The sequence below is a fragment of the Muntiacus reevesi genome, chromosome X (assembly GCF_963930625.1).
Source record: "Muntiacus reevesi chromosome X, mMunRee1.1, whole genome shotgun sequence".
NCBI lineage: Eukaryota > Metazoa > Chordata > Mammalia > Artiodactyla > Cervidae > Muntiacus > Muntiacus reevesi.
The window spans coordinates 121,757,820-121,777,972 of NC_089271.1; the positions used below are offsets into that span (position 1 = coordinate 121,757,820).

The window sequence follows — 20,153 nt, forward strand, 5'->3', positions numbered from 1 at the left end:
CAGAATGTTAACAGTTGGTGAGCACAGGTTAGGGGTCTAGGGTGTTCATGTTCTCTTCTTTCAGCTTTGCTATATGTTTGAAAAGTTTTGTAAAAAAAAAAAATTTAGAAAAAAGAACTAGGTCTAACTCCAAAGCTGGAGGGAGCTCTTTTTTTCCCCAGTATGCCATGCCCTGTCACTAATCTAAGTGACATTAAGTCACTCACCATCCCCTCTGAGCCTGACTTAGACCATCAGAAAAAACAGGATTGGATTAGACCACCACCAAGGTTCTCTAACTTAGCAGCAATCTTGCCAGGGCAACATGCAGCTTTAGGTTGCTAGGCTACACTAAGAGACAGGGCTTCCACCTGACCCGCACTCAGGAAGGCCGCCATGGGTCTCCAGTAACAGCAGCTCGCAGGCAGTTTCTAACCTCTGGGAGGGTAGTCACTGAGGCTGCCCTGTCGCACTGCCTGCTGCTCCATCCACTGTGGGGAATCACTTGCAAAAGGAAACACCTTCTTCTGCCAAGGCTTTGGGTGGGGCTACAAAAACTGTTCATGACAACACTGAATCAGCACACGCATTTGGGTCAAGTTCACAGAGTAGACTGGAAGAGGGCCCTGGTTGAAAAGAAGCCTCCAGCTGAGGCCTCTTCAGTCCTGAAGGGAAAGGAATCAGAATGCCCAAATCCACACCAGAGATTGGAGGCAGGGGAATAAAGGCACTATGTTCAAATGAGGGGCTTCCTCTTCCAAGTGATGGAGCTCAGATTCAAGTTCAAAAAAGCACAACTAACTTTATGGGCTTTGTCACCCCAAGAGGTACTACAAGTTCAAAACTGATTTTTTTAAGAGTTGCAAATGAACGATGTGAAAACAGGCTCTTTGGGAGGCAAGTCTAAACTACTGAGGTTATGGTGCCAAGGCCAATGCGGTTCTCCAAAAATGCATACGACAAAGCCTGTCAGATTCCTGGGGCTGGCGCAATCATGGATCTGACTCAGTGTGACATTTACGGCCATCAAGAATCAACATCTTTTCTTCTAACATTGTTATTTTGTTGCCTGAATCCCCAGGGTCAAAATAAGGATCCTTGGCTGACTTCTGAAAGCACTGTAACTGCTTTGTTTATTTCTGATAATATGGGGTTTCTTCTCCTCTCCATGGGCAAGTACACTGAGAATTCTGATGCTATTTCCTTTCAAGATAGGAAATGCTACTCCAGGCATAGCTGAGGGGATGGCAGCAGTCATGTGGGACCTGGTGACACAAGCCACTCCCTCAGTTCTTCCTAAGATCACACTTTGGTTTTTCACACAACATATATTTATTCAGAAAAAATTTGCAATAAATTATAATAAAAAAGATGACACGAAATACAGAATCCCACTAGCAGCTTTGCTTAGTGACCAAGACATTTTGGGGAAATATAACAAACCATTCATTACAGGATAAAAATTAGGAAACAGTGAAAGGGAGACTAATGCAACATCATCACGAGGGGTTAAACCATTTCTTCCCTAAAACGATAGCTGCAGAGTCTTTCCTTACCAGCTGGATCTAAACTCCTTACTTCAGAGGCGCTAGGAAATAGTACATTAGAGATACCTAGGGGTTAGAGAGTGGGGTGCTGGAGTAGGCAGGGAAACAGATTTCTTATGTCTGCTCTGTTTCTGATCTCCTGTCCCGAGAGATTGTCTAAAACCCTTGACCCTGTGTACATCCCAGGACCAGAGGTGGACAGAAGATGGAGGCAGTGAAGCAACCGAGTGCACCTGCCTTACGGAGAGCGAGCCAGACGCTGCCCACGGTTCCCACCAACCACAGCCCTGACCACATGAAGGCCCCAGGTGGTAGCCGACTGGGAAATGTGTCTAGGACAGGCACTTCCCTGTCTTTGTGTGACCACCCTGCCCCAGCATCTATCAATCACCTGCCTCTCCTCAGATCCCTTTCTGATCTGGTGGACATGACAAAAGGGTTGTGCTCAGTCGGCCAATAACTGAGTTCAGCACCCAGCCCCTGACTTACCAGGTCTGCAGCTATTTGGTACCAATAACTTGACTCCTACTTCCATCATTCCCAGTCAGGAAAGGCTTTAGGCAGAATATCACAGGATACATACCTTTTCTTCCCCCAAAGAACTCAATGCATGGGAGACAGGGGAGTTGAAGATCCACTCAATGGCAGTGCTTTCCTGGCTCTCTGCTTCAATGCTCTAGAAGAGTCAGGAATCAATGCCTAAGACCTTGCACACAGCCTATACACACGGCTCTGGGGTTTTCATGTGAACATGTGACAATGAGTCAACTCAGGGTGGTTTTAATGAAAGAAAACCAGGAGGAAGTCAATTACATCAGGCAGTTTTGCAGTCAGTGGCTGGTTTGCCAACCAACATAGATTAATTTTTTTAAAAAGGGCTGCCCCACAGGAGCTTGGGTAAATGACAAGCTCAGAGGGTTGTCTTGCAAGTGAGAGAAGGTGCTTGCTTTGTCCCACTGCACGGTCTCTTTTACGCAGCACTGGACAGGTGACTGGGAGCTGAGGGCAGCTGGCTGCAGAGCCCCAGTCAGTTCTGATGTGGGAGGGGTGATGGTACATCAGGAGAGCAGAGAGGGGATTCTCGGGGTTATCCTCAATTCCCCTGCTGGGGGTAGGAACAGTTTCTGTAGAGAGGACCACTTGGGGCACAGCCTCCCTTTTTGACTGTGGTACAAGCGTTGCTCTGGAGGTGGATTTCTAAGTGGGGTATGGGCCCCACAGACACCCAGGGTTGGTTTTTGTGTACAATTTGCATAAGAACCAAGAGGGATGGTAGGAAGCAGGACCTGTCGAACATGAATACTCTCACTCCTGAAACATTCAAGAGTGCTTCCACTCTGTGATTCTCTCACATCAATGAGACGTCTTCTCTAATAGTCCCTAATGTTCTGCTACTAAGTGTGGTCTGACACAAGAGAATATGCTTCTACTCATCATAGATCCATAAAAGGCCAATGTTAGGGAGGGGCACAGATACCATTGTGGTAGGAATGCACAGATGCATGTAAAAGCCACATGGAGATGGTTAACTCACTGTTGGAGATACCCAAGGAGTCACAGCCTCACCGACTTTCTCTGACATGGTAGTATTAGCGGAGTAGAGCACAAAGGGGTGATACAGGGAGGCAGTAGGGCCAAAGTGCTTTAGACCAAGGACTACAGACAAGTCTGAGCTACGGCAAGTAGTGCTTGTGGGCCTAGAATGGGAACACCTCAGAATCTAGGTCTCAGGTGCTAAGGACAATCATGATGGCTGGGCTGGAGGGCAACACACACATCCCCAGGGAAAGGAGTGTAAATACAGGTCTCTTTGCCTTATGAAGAGAGAACACAAAAACACCAAAATATGGTTAACTTTGGCTTGGCAATATAAGTCTAAAAGTATCTTGCTGCGTAGGATATGGCAAGGGAGGGGTTAGGAGACTCTTTTCCTTTCACACTAGAAACAGAACTTTTTCATGCCAACAGCCTCGAAATTCTGCAACGGACCCTTCCTGTGGCATGACTTTTGAAATCATTCTGAAATACTCGAGGCCCAAGATCTTCTGCCTCTAGAACCTCGGAGAGTAGTAAGAGGAAAAGGCTTATCATTAGTCTTCATCACTCCCAAGTAGAAAAGTCAGAAGGAACTGGGTAGCACGCTGGCGGTCACTTGGAGTCTGTCTTGCCATAAGGTTGGGTGGAGGCCTTAGGAGGAGACTAGTGAAGAGAGTAGCTAGAGGGAGAGAGAAAGAAAAGGGGAAAACCCTCAGTCAGACACAACCTAAGCAAAACCTCAGGGATAGAGGCCAGGGGATGAGGGCAGTGGGAGGAAGTGACTGTTACACGCCTGGACACAAAGAAGGGAATACATGTGTCCACCATCCATGGACAGTCCTGACCAATGCTCCCATGTGGCCATTCCTAGGAAGAGTTCTTACCGATCATGTTGGCGTTGACATTGTTGTATTCGGAGAATTTTAAGAGTTCTCGAAGGAATGCCATCAAATAACGAAAAACATTTCTATGGCATCCTGGAAGCTGGGAAATCACCTGTTATTTAAAAAAAAAAAAGGGGGGGGGAGTGGGCAGTGAGGATAACAGATGGAGGAAGGGAGTAAGAAGAGCTTGCAGCTGCCATGAAAGCAGTTTATAATTCAACCCTTATAGGACCCCTCCCTTATTGACTCATGACCAATGCTACCTGTTGAATGGTAACTCACACGGCAGAATGGTCATCCTGTTTGGCCCCTGTCCACTCAATGAGCAGGCCACGTTAACACATAGTCATACGCACGCCCTGCCTCAGGTGTAGATGGGTATCAGTCTGGTCTCTCCCAACCTCCCCAGGAAGGTGGTGGTGGCATCTACCAAGCTGAATGGTTTTCTGTGCAATGCTATTTGGCATGGGAGGGAGCGCCTCCCGATACTCACTAGTCTGACAGAGGTATTCTCAGCTATTGTGCCTCAAAAGCATTTCAAGATTAAAAACAAACACTGAGAAGACAAAAAGAAAGGCTCACGAGTGTCACCCACCCTTCCTGGTCATGTCGGCCAGAATGCTGCATGTGACCAGTTTTACCAATCTTACCCCGGAGAAGAGGTGTGCACCCTACTCAATGGGCTAACTGGAAGAGGGTGGCAAATATAATAGGAAACAACACAGGCTACAGTTGAAGAGTCCCAATTTTCAATGCTGTTGTCCTGCTCTGAACAGATCGAGACCTGTCCTAGTACACAGCTGGTTGTCCAGTTGGCTTTGTAAAAATGAGTGATTTCTCTGTGGGAGAACTTGCCTCAAACACATTCTCAGAGCAACAAGACTCACCTGTCGGCAGATCCGGGGATCCTGAGCAGAGTCGAGGCATCGCTGATAGAGCTCATAACAGATGACAGGTTCCGGCAGGGCTTCTAGGAAAATGAGCAGTGCCTCAGCCACTGAGTGGTTACTGCCAGCTGGATGGCCTTCTGTCAAGGGAAAGAGGCTCCAGGAAAAAGGCCACATTAGATGCAATGTGCTCCCTCCCTCAAGTTCCCTCAGGGGTGGTTTTCCTCCTCTTAATTTAGGGCACCCTGATCCTAATTGGGGTTTGATATTTTAGTAGTCCAGTTATGCTGCAGCTGAGTTGTTAGAGAATTGATCAAACACCCTTGGGAGGTTTGGCCTGACTCGAGAGTCAAGGGAACGTGGCCTGCAGAATGACAGTTCACACTGGAAACTCATCACCAAGGTTTCCCATCCTCCTCCCTGTCGTGTGGTGGCAGGAGTGATCACTGGCCTAAAGCAGAGCAGCACCAAGGCTGTAGGTCATATGTCCCATGCCAATTACAATTCATGGTTATCTACCCTTTGATTCCTTTTAGTAAGTGTCTCATGCAGAGAAAGTGTGAAAGTTCCTAAAGGGAATTGAAAACTGTATAGTCAAAAGACAGTTACAAATAAAATAAATATGGAAAACACAAAAATCACACGCAGGTGGGAAGAAGAGTTTGAGCGAGTGCACATCCAGCTTCCTAAGCCTTTGTCGAAAAGGATACGGATTGTCTTGGGAATGCTGGTGTCCAGACAATCAATGATCTGCTGTAACTCCTCCTGCATTCCAGGGGTTTGGAACAGATCCTCCTACCAAAGAGGTTACAATGAATGGAACAATGCAAAATGACCAGCCCTAAGGTTCTGATGATTACCCAGGGATCAGGAGAGCAGCAGGAAGTGAGGGGAAGGAAGAGGCATCATCCATGATGAGGAACAGAGGTGTGATGATGCCACCTTTTCCCTTTATCATCTCTATAATCCGTGTGAAATTTTCTTTCAAACTAGGAGATTATTGTCAAAGGTTTCAGCCTGCACCTGACAGGGCAGGGGACTGGATGACTTGACGGGGACATCAAGCATTCCCACTTCCAGGCTCCTGACAGGTACAGAAGGTGGAGTCCAAACAGGGGACCATATTCAAATACCGACACACAGACTGCTAGGGCAAGAGTCAAGGGTATGTCCGCACCAAACCTTGCTTTCAAGTTCTGTTACTTTTCAGTAGTAAGACAACATTATCCTTCAATGTAGTCCCAAGAAAATTTTCTTTTTTGGGAGAATGGGTTGGGGATGGTAGGTATTTTAGATGGGACTGAAAAGTAAGGACAAATTTTAAAAATGGGATGGAAGTTTGCTTTGGACTTTGAAATCTGTGATGCCAAGGTGACAGCTGAAGCAGGTGCTCCAGACTCAGGTGCTGAGTGGTCCAGGGGAAAGCGTGTGTGGCCAGGGGACAGGGGAGCTCATTTGGGCCCTACTCTGCCACTACACTTATGCCATGGTCTTAGGTAAATCCCCGAGCCTGCCTGCTTTAGCTCTCACAGTTATACATGGGAATACTTCCACTTGCCCAGGTGCTCTCATGTGACAGTGCTGTTCTGCAGAAGTGGCTTGGGAAAGTTAAAAGCACTATCTATACTGACACGAACTACTATCATTTCCCAGTGGACTCAGGTGCCTTCCAAAGGTACCTGGAGGCCTGTCCTCACTCACCTGGTGACAGGCGTATCTGAATAAATGGTCTACCAGGAGCCAGATCTCCTTGGGGACCTTAAGAGGTCTCTCACTGGCACCTTCATCCAAGGGAACCATCTGTAGAAGGGATTTCTCCTAATAGATGAAAAAGAGTGAGAGTCAAAAGGGTCTCAATAAAAGTTCCTGTGTGAAACCATCTCCTCCACCCTGTCCCCCGCCAAGTTCTGCTTATGTGGGTATTATCTGATCTTCAGCTCTTAAGACTGTTTTTTTCTCACTGGGACACTCCTGGTCACAAGGCACTCGATATGGATTTCCACAGTTAAATGATCTCTTTTTCTAACAAGATGCTTCACTTAACCGTTAAGCGTTCCTTCTGGGTTTACTAAGTTTCTCACGTTGATGCACTGTGCGCTGCAAATCCTTTCAAGGATGACACTGAGAACCGGCAATACAGTCACGGTAGAGTCCACACACTACTGGAGACTCACGGACCATTAAGTTACAATTGTCAACAGAGCACTTGGAGAGCAGCAGCTACTGAGGTTTTCGCTGACTTTAATTTATTCTTCTTTTAGGTCTTACCACAAGTATCAGAGCTTGTATTGTTGATTTAAATGACGTTCTCTGATCCTCAGGAATGAAAGACAATTCACATTAGATCTACATGCATGAATATTTCAGGCTTGACAGAAGATCTAATCTTAAGACACTAAAACTCAAAGTCCTAAGATCCAAAAATAGTAAACTGAACACAGCATACCAAGAGCCAGAAATACCATGAAAAGTCTAGGCTCTGAGTCCAGAAGTTATTCTTTTTTTTTTTTTCAGAAGTTATTCTTTATAGTAACAGTTCAGCAAAGAGTTCTCAGGCCTTTGACTCCATTCACCTAACTTTCTACTCTCTCTTAGATTCTCCTGAAGGAACCTCAGAGGAAAACCCAGAAGTGACATGTTAGATCAGTAACTAAATCTGAACTGGAAAACGGGGAATAAACTCAATGATTTCATGTTTATATAGTCAAATATAAAATATATCACAAAGATTTCTGAAATAGGTTAAAAGGCAGCCTTCATACAAAATCTAGTGCAGAAAATGGTGACAAGTTTTTGGCATCTTCCACCTCCTCCTACACCTCTGGCTTAAGGTCACATATTATATACACTCAAACTTAGCAAGTGCTATAAATTTGATCCACAACCCTTAGCTGTGTCACTTGAAGGGAAAGAAGAGAAGTATTTCACTACTTTCAGAGTGTGCGTACACTAGAACAGACAGAGGGCTAAGAAGAGCATTCTGTTCTTCAACATGCACGGGTGACCTTTTAAAGCCGCTGTGCCTTTCTACAGGCATCAGGAAGAGAAGGGAGCATGACAGTTGGTGAGCATTTAAAATCTATCTTCTTCACATTCATTTTGTTTCCTTTCTTTCCCTGGGAATCCATCACTTTATATTCACGTCTCCTAGAGCTGCCAGACCTCCAATCATGGCTCATCCATTAACTTCTTTCCACTTGCAAGTATTAAATCCAGGCATCCACATGACACCTGAGCCAAAACACTGTCCATAATGCACTCTGCTCACTTTCTGGACCAAATGCAACACATGTACGGATTCTTCAGCAGAATAAATTATTCAGTATCAATTCATGTAGTTTTTAAAAAATCTGACATCCAATTAGCACTTTGCCTGTATTAAGGCATTAAGGCAACACGAGGCACTGTTCAAGATGAAAAGACACATGGCCTGCTATTAACAGGAAAGGGTTGGGAAGCAGAGCCGTCTCAATCCTTAGTGGTTTAAAAAGGTTAATAAAATGCCACCAGGTTACATACACCATCCACTATCCATTTTCAAATTCATGTGTGCTAATATGAAATGTCATGCTTGTTGTCTCCGAAGTCTAGAGAAAGATTACGCCCAAGAAACAAACTTTAAAAAAGTCCACAAATGACCCTGAACTCTAATTTTTCAAAGAGAAACCAGGCACTCTGTGTCTTCTTTCAATGGGAGACATTCAGTGCTTGATAAGTCCACACTCTGTAACCTTTGTGCTATTAACTGAAGCACAAAAACAGTATGCCATGCCTACCATCAAAACACATTAAACTCCACCAAATGGGGAGGTCACATTAGATACTGTGTGAAAGTGTTTTAAGAATGGTTTTCAAGCCCATGTTTCTCTATTAGATGACCCTCTGTGGAGCCGGGCACCCTCCAGCTTGAGGATGGAGAGGTGGCAAAGGACCATAGAAGGAGTGCTCACTTGGTTCCTGCACTGGATATGCAAGAGACCCGGGTTCTAGTCCCCTGTGCCCCACACCCTTGATGTCAGGAGCAGGATGATTTTCAGCGAGGTTCTCAACCTTCCTGGGTTGTCTATTAGAATGGAAATGACATCTTACCCTGTCTGAAGGCAGGAAACTCTACCACATGATCCCTATGATCTCGTTCAGGCCTAGGATTCTATTCAATGCTCTATTCTTGACCATATCTGTGTATTCTTTCGGTAATTACTCTTATCACTTCCCCCAAATCACTCTTAATGCAACAGAAATTCACTTCTGCTTTTACTATCATTGAAAATGGAGAATGGCTAAGTGGTACCCTCCTCCATCTTATGAGCTTTCATATGCATTGAGACAGCTCTTCAGTTACTTCTCATTTCAAAAAATAGTAACCTAGAACTTTGGGTCCTATTGCTTTTATGTTCTGGGTCTCAATGGTTTGGCAGGTGTAATAAGTATCTTTCCTGTACTTTAGACAAACTTAAACACAGCTGGCAGAATTTGGGGGAATTCTCATGGAGTCAGAGATCTCTGATATGGGAAAGCTGACGGATAAATTCCAAGGACCATGGTTAAATGTTAACCAAGTACAGGGAAATGCATAATCACCAATGGATTGCATTACCTTTTCTAGGAAGCTGTCTTCTTCCTGAGAGCGGAGCAGGAAAAGAAAGTCATTGACAGATAGAAAATGATTAGAATTAATTTACAGAATTAGAAACAGATCAGTATTATTAGAATGCACTAGCTTACTAGATACATGTATTTTAAACAGCTTTAAATTCTTCAAATAAATTCTGTTGAAAATGGAACACATTCTCACATACAAATTTCTCGATTATGCATATTCAATTTTGGGCAGTTTGTTGAGACTATCGCTTAAGAAACATACGTGTGCAGTCCTAGACTCTGGTGTCCGTTTGCAGATGACAGCTGACCAGCCAAACGCCCACTGGGGTTTCCTCTTCCTGTGCTGCTGGGCGGCATCTCGCTCACCCTAGTGCCACTTCAATGGAAGAATGTGTTTGTGAGCCCGAGAGCAGCCATGCAGAAGGAGACGGTGAGCATCTCTCCTCTCCGCTGCCGTGCCTCTCAGCCTAGCGAGAGGGCTCTCTCACTCCTTTCCCCTGCCTGGTACCCTCTCCCCTCCTCAAGGGCCATTAGAGTCCCCAAGTATGAAGTTTCTCTGAAATACAAATTCATTTCATTCCAGACCTTTGTGGACCATAAGATCCATCATTATCCCCTAGTGTGTTTTCCTATAGGGCATAACAGAAAAAAAGAGAAGCAAGGAAGAGGGAAGAAGGTATCTTTTTAATCATCTTTGTGTTTCACCATTATTACCATCTAACAAAGACAACAGCAATAATAACTACTGCCACCACTTAAGGGGTATCTGCCATGTAGCGGTAACTGCAACGGGCTCATATACAGTGCCATTTAGTCCCTGCGCAAATGCAAAGTAGATACTATTTCCATTTTACAGATGAGGAAACTGAGGCTCTGGGAGATTAAATTATTTGCCCACGGCCACACTCTTAGGTATTAAGTGGCAGAATCAGGATTAGAATGCAAGTCTGACTGACTCCACAGTCATGACCACTATGCTCCCTTAGGTAACTCAGAAAAGGATAAACTGACTGCTTCCTAGACAGAGAGGTGGAGGAAATCTTTGAGAATGTAGTCTATTCTCCGGCAGGCTAAAGACAGTTACAAGGCAGCAGGGTTAGTGGAAAGAGTACAGGCATGGGTGTCAGGCAGTTCTGGGTATGAATCTTCATTCTACCTCTTATTTATTTTGTATGGACTGCAGGCAAGCTACTGAACTTCACAGAGCCTCAGTTTCTCCATCTCTAACCAGAGACAACATTTACCTCACAGGCACACAGAAGTGGCCTAAAACTCAGGTAGAGGGCGTGCAGTGGTGGTGCAAAAGGCCAGCAGCAGGCCAGGTCTCTCAAAGCTCCCTGCACTTCCCCAACAATTCCCAACCCTGTCAGGGGCCACCAAGAATCTGAATAGAAATCCCATGTCTTGGTCTGAGAGTGAAAGGAGAAATCCTGATCTCTCCATCAGAAATGTGCAGGAGGTTGGAGGTGGGGAAGTATGTGTTCCCTGACACTCCAACTAGTAGTGCTGAGTGCATTTGTTCCACATGACTATTCCATATGATGGGTAGAGTTTTCAGTATTATTAGCTACATTATGAGTTAAACATGCTTTTGTAGCATAGACACAATGAAATATCATATATAGAATGAAATAAAAGTAATCAGAATAATAGTGCTTTATAAAGTATACAAAATTTATAGTATTGCAATTATAATACTTTGGAAGTTAATTCTGAGGGCCAAACGTCTAAGTTAACTCAATTTTGGAGTATAATCTTTTTTAAAATTTAGAACTACTTATTAACAAACAGAGAATCTTCCTGACAGACTTCTCTATTTTCCCTTCCGTGAATATGTGCCATATGATATGATGAGTAAAACCAGGCAGAGCTTTTATATACTAACCTGCCAAACCATCAAAAAGGTCTTCTTTGAGCACTGACTGTCTACCAGTGCAAGACACTGAGCTAAATGTCTTTGAGGGGTGGTGGTGGGGGGTAGGTATGAAAACTGAGGCTACACAGAGGGGAAAGACATGGTTTTTGACTCGGGTTTCCAACTGAGTTGGGGTAAAGAGGCCCAGAATTTATGGCCTGGTGTTATTGTAATTCACCAATCTGAGTTCTCACTAAATGGTAAAAATAAATGAACAAAAAATTAGGGGTACAAAGAAAGAAGTCCAACTAGCCCTTAAAAGAGTCACAGGATTTTAAAGGGTAGAGACGAGGTGGGGACATTATAAGTGGTGGGGGGGGGTGGGCAGAAAGAAACAAAGGTGGTGAGATCAGGGAAAAGTTGGTTATATGGTTCCTGTGAGAGGATAAAGGGGGGATGAAAAAACTATCAGGAAATAAATCTAAAAAGGTATGTTGAAGTCAGACTCTGCAGGGCCTTGAATGACAGGCAAAGCAATTTGGATTGTATTCAGCAGGTGTGGGGGAGTCAAAGGTCTGCCTTTAAGCAAGGAAACGGTAGGCCCCATAGCTGTATTGCAAAAAGATCAGTCTGACAGCCCTGAAGAGGGCAAATGCAAGGTTAGGGAAATAGAGGCAGAGGGAATCATTAAAAGGCTAAGGAGAGAGTAGGCACCTCACCTAATAATGAGAACATAATATTTTTTTAAAAAAATGAATGGATACAAGAGAAAACTCTGAAATCAAAAGGTCTCTGGTACTGGTGGAGGTACAGCAGACTTAACATTGATAGTTTATTCCTCTGGCTTCAGGCAGAAAGTGGGTGTAACTTATACTTATTCAACTCTAGGTTCAACTCTGAAAATAGAAACATCACTTAGCCCCCACTAAAAAAGAGCATTCTCCTAAGGTAGGCCTACCATTGCTGCTAATCACTTAGTTCAACTGACTTGATTACTGACTGCAAAAGGTTACATGTTGATCATATTATGATCAATGTTATGTAGCAGCCAAGTCTGGATGGGAGGGGAGTTTGAGGGAGAATGGATACATGTATATGTACAGTTGAGTCCCTTCCCTGTTCAGCTGAAACTATCACAACATCCTCAACGGGCTATACCCCATACAAAATAAAAAGTTCAAAAAAAAAAAAAAAAAGGGAAAAGAGCCCAGGAGTCCCCAGCAGGAACACTGGCTTATCGCAAATACACTGCAAATCATTCTTCACCCCAGCATTCAGCCTTAGAGGAAATTTCCCATTAATAAATGCAATGAAAATCATGTAAAAAATTCATTTAGAGGCAGATTCAAATTTAAAAATTAAAAGCAGAAAACTGAACAGATATTGAAGTTCTAGAAAGGATTCATTCATGTGAAATCTAAAAAGAAACACAAACCTTAAACTTCACAGGATAAGAAATGGGTCATTAGGTCAGGAAGACAAAACAAACATCTACTGAAGAGATCACTGGAAACAAACTAATCACCAAGTTGTTATTCATGCTATTTCAGATTTCTGATATCGTTCTGTTAATAGACATGTGATGTGCTTAGTCGCTCAGTCGTGTCAGACTCTTTGCGACTTCATGGACTGTAGCCTGTCAGGTTACTCTGTCCATTGGGATTCTCCAGGCAAGAATGACTGGAGTGGGTTGCCATGCCCTCCTCCAGGGAATCTTCCCAACACAGGGATCAAACCCAGGTCTCCTGCATTGCAGGTGGATTCTTTACCATCTGAGTGACCAGAAAAGCCCTTAATAGACATGTCCCCAAGCAAATACAGCTGGTTCCCTCATCCCTCAACTTTTTCCATCTCTGTATTTACAAGCCAAGCCTTTAGCTCAATCAGATGGGTTCAGGCCTAGTCTCCTTTTCCACTAGTCCGATCTACATGTAAACTAGAATGTCCCTCCAAATGTGTCTGTTTATAACCACCTACTAATGCGACCATTTACAACCACATACTACTCATCAAAGACTTCTGATGGGTCTAGATGCCCTCTGGCTCCAGTATAAACTCATCTGTTGACTTCAAGACTCTCCATCCCCCATTCCCACCCTATCTAGGCAGCTTCACACACCAAAATAGGCTGATTCTGAGACTGACTTTCACAGAAATTAGCTCATCAATCAATAAGCTTTTACAGCATATAAGGGCTTGAGGGAACAGCACAGGAAAGGAATCTATTTGTTAGTATAAATTACAAGTTCCACATTCTAAATAACTCATTTTAAATAACTTTCTAAAATATTGACTTACCAAACACACTGGACATGGATCAGTAAAGGGAGTTAAGTTTAGATGATCTCTAACCAAACTTCCTATTAACCTTGGTTTAGAATTTAGCCATATTGTAAATACAAGTAAACTTTCATCACCACTGAATTATAGGAACCCAATAAACTCTCTAATACTTTGTATTCAATATACAATGAATACATACTGACAAGTATATGCTATTTAATAAACCAAAAAATCTACCTTAATTCTGGAAAAGAATAAAGATAATTACAAAGAGATCATCCTGTTTGTCACCTGTGCTAATCCTAATAGCTCTAGAAGTGGCGAAGTCACTATCAGGGAGAATGAAAAGGATTTACACCAGTTACTTTATTCTGTACTTGTGGGGAAGAGCATGTAGCAGAAGGATCTTGGTGAAAACAGCACAGGAAAGTCAACACAGGCACTGAACTCATTTCTGGTTTCTCTCAAATTTTAGAGTAAATAATACAAAAAAGGACAATGGGTACCGTCTCATGGGATTTGAACTATCATCTTGGGTCTTGGAACAAGCATGAACAAACAAACTGAAGCATTTCAGATGGTCAAAATCAAGCCAAAACAGCATGGGAAGGTATTACAAATGGGGGTACAATAATAGATTTCTTGTTTGTCTCCCCACACTAATATGGATAATTTCTTCATCAATGAGATCCAGGAATTTAATAATAATTAAATGCAACGGGCTGTGAAAAGAATTGGGACCCTAAATCCTACAAAATTAAAGCTTTAAACAGAGTAAATTGTGACTTCACAAACACAATTTAAGAAAAGCTCAAATGATCAGGGTTTTATTTAAAAAACAAACTCTGAATCATGTGTGCACAAAAAGAAGGAAAAAGGCTTTCTAAAGAAAGTCTTTCACTAAAGACTTTGGCTACTTCCTATTCATGGTCAAATGTGGCTGAATTATCTGATAATATCTTAAAGAAACTTTCCTTAATGCTGGTTAAGTCTCCTTCCCATCCTTTTAATTAAGATGGGACAATTAGAGTAAAGGGTAGTATAGTGCCTGAACTAACTCTGAGCAAAAGGTTCCAGTTAGATGGAGTACAAAAGGATAAGTTTAAAAAATCATTAAGAGGAAACAATCAGACAAATTTTTAAAATGGCAGGCCCTTGACTGGACAGTTGTCCTGGATTCTTAAAAAGCCAACGTCATCAAAAGAAAAAAAGGGAAGAACTGTTCTCTAGAAGAGACTGCAGAGACCTCACCAAATGTACTGCATGAATCTGAATTGGATCTCGGCTTTACAAAGCTACGAGAGGAATTATTGGGACAAGTGGAAAAATCTGAATATTGACTGGCTAGTTTTCTCAGGTGTCATAATGGCATTGTGCTGATATAGAAAGTGTCCTTTTTCTCAAGAAGCAGGTCAAAGTGTACACTGGGAAATGACACATCACCACTTAGTTTTGAACAACATAGCAAGAAAACAGGTATATGTCGGTATACATGTGTAAAGCATGTGGGTGTTGTCTACTATACCATTCTTTCAATTCTTCTGCACATGTGCCAGTTTCATAATAAAAGTTGGGAACAAGAAAGCTGGGAAATGGCGTCTGGGATGGAGGCAAGGTGGTAGGAAAAAGAAAGGGCAACAACTTCATTTAGAATGTATTCTAAAAGGTGAAATAATAAATCTAAAACACAGGAATATGATGGTAGAAGAAAAAAATAAGTATCATGAAAAATAATACACTCAGTCATGAGGGCTCTAGGGAAACAAGCATAATTCCAAGAAAGAACGCTGCAAATGAGTTCAAGGGTTTTAATCTGCCATCTGAGTCATCGCTACAACAATTCCATGGCAACAGAATGGATCATACTCTGACAAGCCAGCAGCCTGCCTGCCGGTCTAGTCCTTCCTGCCAGATGATACAATCACTGCTCCAGCTAAGCCAAAAGGATCAATGTGAATACTGGTGGTAATGATAACATATGGTTGTCACATCATTTAATTTTCTGTGGTAAAAGACTGAGTGTACTTCCCAAAGAGGTCTGCACACAAGTACAATATTTTCATTCAGAAGAAAGGTTCTTTTTTGTTGTTGCTGTTAAGTTCTACCAGTTTATTGCTACCAACCCATCTCCCTCCACCTTCCTCTTGCATGCATGCTCAGTCATGTAACCCCATGGACTACAGCCCACCAGGCTCCTCTGTCCATGGACTTTTCCAGGCAAGAATACTGGAGTGGGCTGCCATTTCCTTCTCCATAGGAGAAAGGTTCTAATAGTTGTTACTAGATAATTTATGTTCCTGAAGATAATAAGCATTTCCTCCATAAGTACATAGCTTGGTGTTGGGAAACAGAAATCCTCCTCTTCTCTTTTCTCCAGTTGAGTCACATTAAACTTGTATCAAACTTCAGTGCACATTATAACCATCTGGGATGCTGACAAAACCACAGATCCCCAGACCCTGCACCCTGAGATTCTGATTCCACTGCCACAGGTGAGTAGGGGGAGGGGCCTGCACTTGGGTAAAGACACCCGGTGGCTCTGAGGCAGGTATCCTGAGCTTCATTTTGGTCTCGGCTCCAACAAACAGCCAAGTTTGACTTGGATCAGATATGATACAGTGAGAAGCTCTGGACTGGGAGTGAGAAAATCTGGGTAACAGATTCATCACTAACTTATTCCACTTGGGGCAGGTTATTGTTTCTGTGCCTCAGTTTCCTCGTAAGTTTGATGAGGATAATAGTGCCCTAACCCTCACTGGACCTCACGTACATGTTAATTTATACAAAAATGACTTGAAAATATGAAGAGTGTAACAATTAAGCATTGCATCTCTGAAAAGGGAGGCTTTAATCTCACTCAGGGAACTTTGTATTATCTATTATAGTCACGACAAGAGTCAATTACAGATTACTCTCTTGTCTTTCCTTTTAGGCTTCATCCAATGAAAGGCAGGCTAGAGTAAAGTGACATTCTTATTCATCGCTTGTGGTCCACCCTCCACCTCCTCCCACCAGCCCTGACCGAAGAGAAAGCACAGAGACAAGGAGGACATCACTGAAGCACTGTTAAATTTCCATCTTAGGGAGATTCGCGCCTTACGATGCCTCTTACCAAGTCTATGAGTTTGGTAACAGGAACTTCTCGGATTGGTCTTTTCATTCGGCACAAAGCCTCTAAGGATGTACCAAAACAACTTGGGAGGTAATTTCCACTGATGGTCAAGAAGTAATCTTTGCCTCGATCCAGGTGGAGGACGAGAATATCTTCAATTTTATCTTCCCCTGAGTTCAGGATGGTCACAGAGTCCTTGCTGACATACACATCAAGGGAGATGTCCACGGTCTCATCTGAAATGTAAGAGATGATACAAGGTAACAGAAACTTCCAGTGGAAAAGCAGAAAGGGGATGAGAACCAACAGAAGAACTGTCCTCTAAAAAAATCATCAAGTGATGAAGGAGAGATGGGACACACAAAAAAGGGAGAAACCCCAATATAATGACAGTGAAGGTGAGAGACGTGTGGTTAGAAAACAAGAAGTTACACAAAGGGAGGGGATGGAAGTCACGAGGGGACGGTACATCGTGAGCAGAGACAATGGTAAAGGGGAAACTCACTTGGCTCCAAGTAGCCCTCACAAGGTTCAGCCCGAAGCCATGGCTTGCAGTACTGGCTGTCATTAAGCTTAGGGATGAAAGAAAAATGGCAGGGAACCTGTCCATTGTTGCTGATCTGGAACTTCTCCTTTTGTAGTTGCCGAAACTTCACATTCTCAAACACAAACTGGGGAATAACAGACAGACACAAACATGCATCACTAGTAGGGGAAGAAAGTCAGTTGGATTATTCCATAGAGAATATGAATAAAGAATAAGGTCATTATTAACCATTATTAACTGCTGATGTACTCGCCAAGCGAGCCAGCTGTCCACCATCACCTCTCACAATGGCAGAGGAGTGAGGCAGGTCTCACTACTTCTCTAGGTTACTGAGTGTTCCTGGGATCCTGAGAGGATAACCTGACCTCGGATCAGGGCATGTATCCTGTGTTCAACTTCTGGTTCCCAAGATATGAATTAACCAGCAAATCTGCAATATTAAATAAGAGCAGCTAACATCTGAGGGCTTACTTTGCGCCTAGTGCTGTTTTAAGGGCTTCACATGTATTAACTCAAGTAATCCTCACAATTGTCCCTTTATCCAGAAAAGGAAACTGTGGCTCAGAGAGGGTAGGACAGGTGCCTGCGGTCAGCACAGGGACTGGAACAGAGGCACTTTGCCTTCAGTTCACACAGTATTCACAACTCTGCTAGTTACACAATTTCCCCTGTGCTGACCACTATGGGCAGGAGACAGGTGGCTGGGTATGCTCACCTCCCTCCGGCTGAGTTCTAAGGAAGGAAGGAAATCATTTTCCATTCTGTCCATGATGCGTACAATATCTTCAAACACTTTCCGGTACCTCCGTTCATCCACAACCTTCACCTGAAAGAAAATGAACCGTCTTTTCAGTCTTGCATGCTCGCAGCTCATCTTCCTGTGAGATTACCTAACAGCTTAAAACCGGTCATTACGGCAATCATTTCAAATAAACTGTGGTGCAAACAACCTCCTCCAACACTTTTTGAAATCTCATTTCATTCACACCTTATAATCTGAAAAAAAAAAAAAAACCAAACCAGATAGATCCTTATTTAGTTTTCTGTGCTCTCAACTCATATATCTCAAAGAATCTAACTATCTTTCAAAGGTCAGTAAAACAAACAGAAATTAAATAAACGTTACAGAATCACACACTGCAAGGTAGAGGTAAGGTTAATTGGTTAACTTCTTGGAAAAGTTACACCTCTGTACTAAGAAGCTTGGCAATAAATATTTAGGAAGAATATTCTTTGCTCCACTGTTAAGTAATTTAGTGGTGGAGAAAATGTGATGACTGTGCTTAAATATTATTTCCACCATTATACAAATTGACAGTGTCAAAACATACCTGTTTCCAACAATGATCATGAAGCACTGAAATAGCAGAAAATAATTACTAAAGCATTTAACTCTATTAGCTGTTATGCACAATGCCAAGAATCATAATATCGATGCTCAGATTATATGATGATAAAGGTATGTTAGTAAATAGACCCTACGGACATTTTAGAAAACAGCCGATACAAAATGTCCCAGAGTAAAAGCATGACAATAGACAAACAAATCATTCTGACTAACAGATCAAAAAACTCCCATCTGACACAGCATTTTCAGCTTCCTGACACAGCTGCGCCTTTTTTTTACTGTTAAAACTTTATACAAATCGATGCTCCAAATGAACAAAATTAACATAGCCTTTTCAATTATTAAGATCCTGATTTCTTTTTCAGAATAGAAAACTTTACAAATTCAATTTAAAAAAACAGATTAATGCATACAGCAGAGGCTGTAAGGAAAGCATGAAAAATAAAGCTGAGCCAAATATCTCAAATATCTCAAAGGTTTTTACATATCTGAACCATACTTAGAGAACTGAGGGGTAACCCATCGTTAGGGTAAGAGGAATTTAATACTTCTTAAGTTATTTTTCAACATTTTGCAAGTTTTATTTCAAAAAGTATTCTACATATGTCATCTTATTTTCACAACAACCCATGAGGTGACCAAAGCAAGGATTACTGTTCTCACTGTTGAGAATCTCGAGGTACAAAGAAATCAACTAAGTTGCTCACTGCCAGTTAACAGCAGAGGTGTTATCTGAACCTCTAGCATAAGACCCTTTCCAAAATACCAGGTATGCGACTTGGGTAGGTCTTAAAAACACAGATGCCTCAGCCCATAGATCAAAATCTCCAGAGGACAGGGTCCATGCATTTTGAAGCTCTTAGGCGATTCTGACATCCACCAAAGTCTGAGAACTAATGCAACAGATCCCATTGCCAAGTGCAGGGGTCGGAACCCCATCTCAGCTTAATCTCAGCCAGCCCACAGCAAGTCTTAAGTTAATTGGCCCCTGAGCACTTGGTCCCTTTGTTAATAGTCACTGATGTGAATGGTGGTAAGAAACATAATGTGGTTCTTAAAGCCTCTAATCATAGCATGCCTAAGAGTCCAAAATATGGGGTGGTTACCCAATAAAATCAAAGCTCTCCTCAGAGCATTATCATGATCAAAACCCTTAATGCACATGAAGGGCAATGAAGGGAAAAATGTCACCACAGAATGTCACCACTTGACACACCCATTTTAGAAAAAGAAATTACCAACAAAATTAGAATTAAGTACAATGAGCTAGATCTTTATATAAAGACATGGATAGCATTCTAGAATATACCACTGAATTAAAAAATAGTAAGTTGTATATCAACACATATAGTATAAGACCATTTATGATATATACACAGCAACACACAGATAATACCATATTGGGTATGGGTAAACAGAAAAGCAAATGCAAACATTGAGAACTGTGCCGACCAATATAACAGCCAGTAGCCACATAAGGAAATTACATTTAAATAACTCCAAATTAAATCAAATCGAAAATTCTGTTCTTTCAGTCACACTTCAAGTGGTCAGTAGCCACCTGCAACTAGTA

General features: G+C 42.5%; 1 protein-coding gene across 2 annotated transcripts in view; it reads right to left on the reverse strand.

The window, feature by feature from the left end:
- Window positions 1-1,287: 1,287 nt before the first annotated feature.
- OCRL (OCRL inositol polyphosphate-5-phosphatase) overlaps window positions 1,288-20,153 on the reverse strand; it is a 48,411-nt gene continuing 29,545 nt past the window's right edge. The window contains exons 16-24 of one of the 2 annotated variants that reach the window (XM_065914760.1): window positions 17,948-18,058; window positions 17,191-17,356; window positions 16,686-16,921; window positions 9,431-9,454; window positions 6,535-6,651; window positions 5,544-5,628; window positions 4,834-4,961; window positions 3,947-4,058; window positions 1,288-3,741 (exon numbers count right to left, since the gene is read on the reverse strand). In XM_065914760.1, coding sequence (XP_065770832.1) covers window positions 3,617-3,741; window positions 3,947-4,058; window positions 4,834-4,961; window positions 5,544-5,628; window positions 6,535-6,651; window positions 9,431-9,454; window positions 16,686-16,921; window positions 17,191-17,356; window positions 17,948-18,058 — 1,104 coding nt within the window. In that variant the 3' untranslated portion in view covers window positions 1,288-3,616. The remainder of the gene's footprint in view (window positions 3,742-3,946; window positions 4,059-4,833; window positions 4,962-5,543; window positions 5,629-6,534; window positions 6,652-9,430; window positions 9,455-16,685; window positions 16,922-17,190; window positions 17,357-17,947; window positions 18,059-20,153) is intronic. The other variant, XM_065914761.1, reaches the window with a different exon arrangement.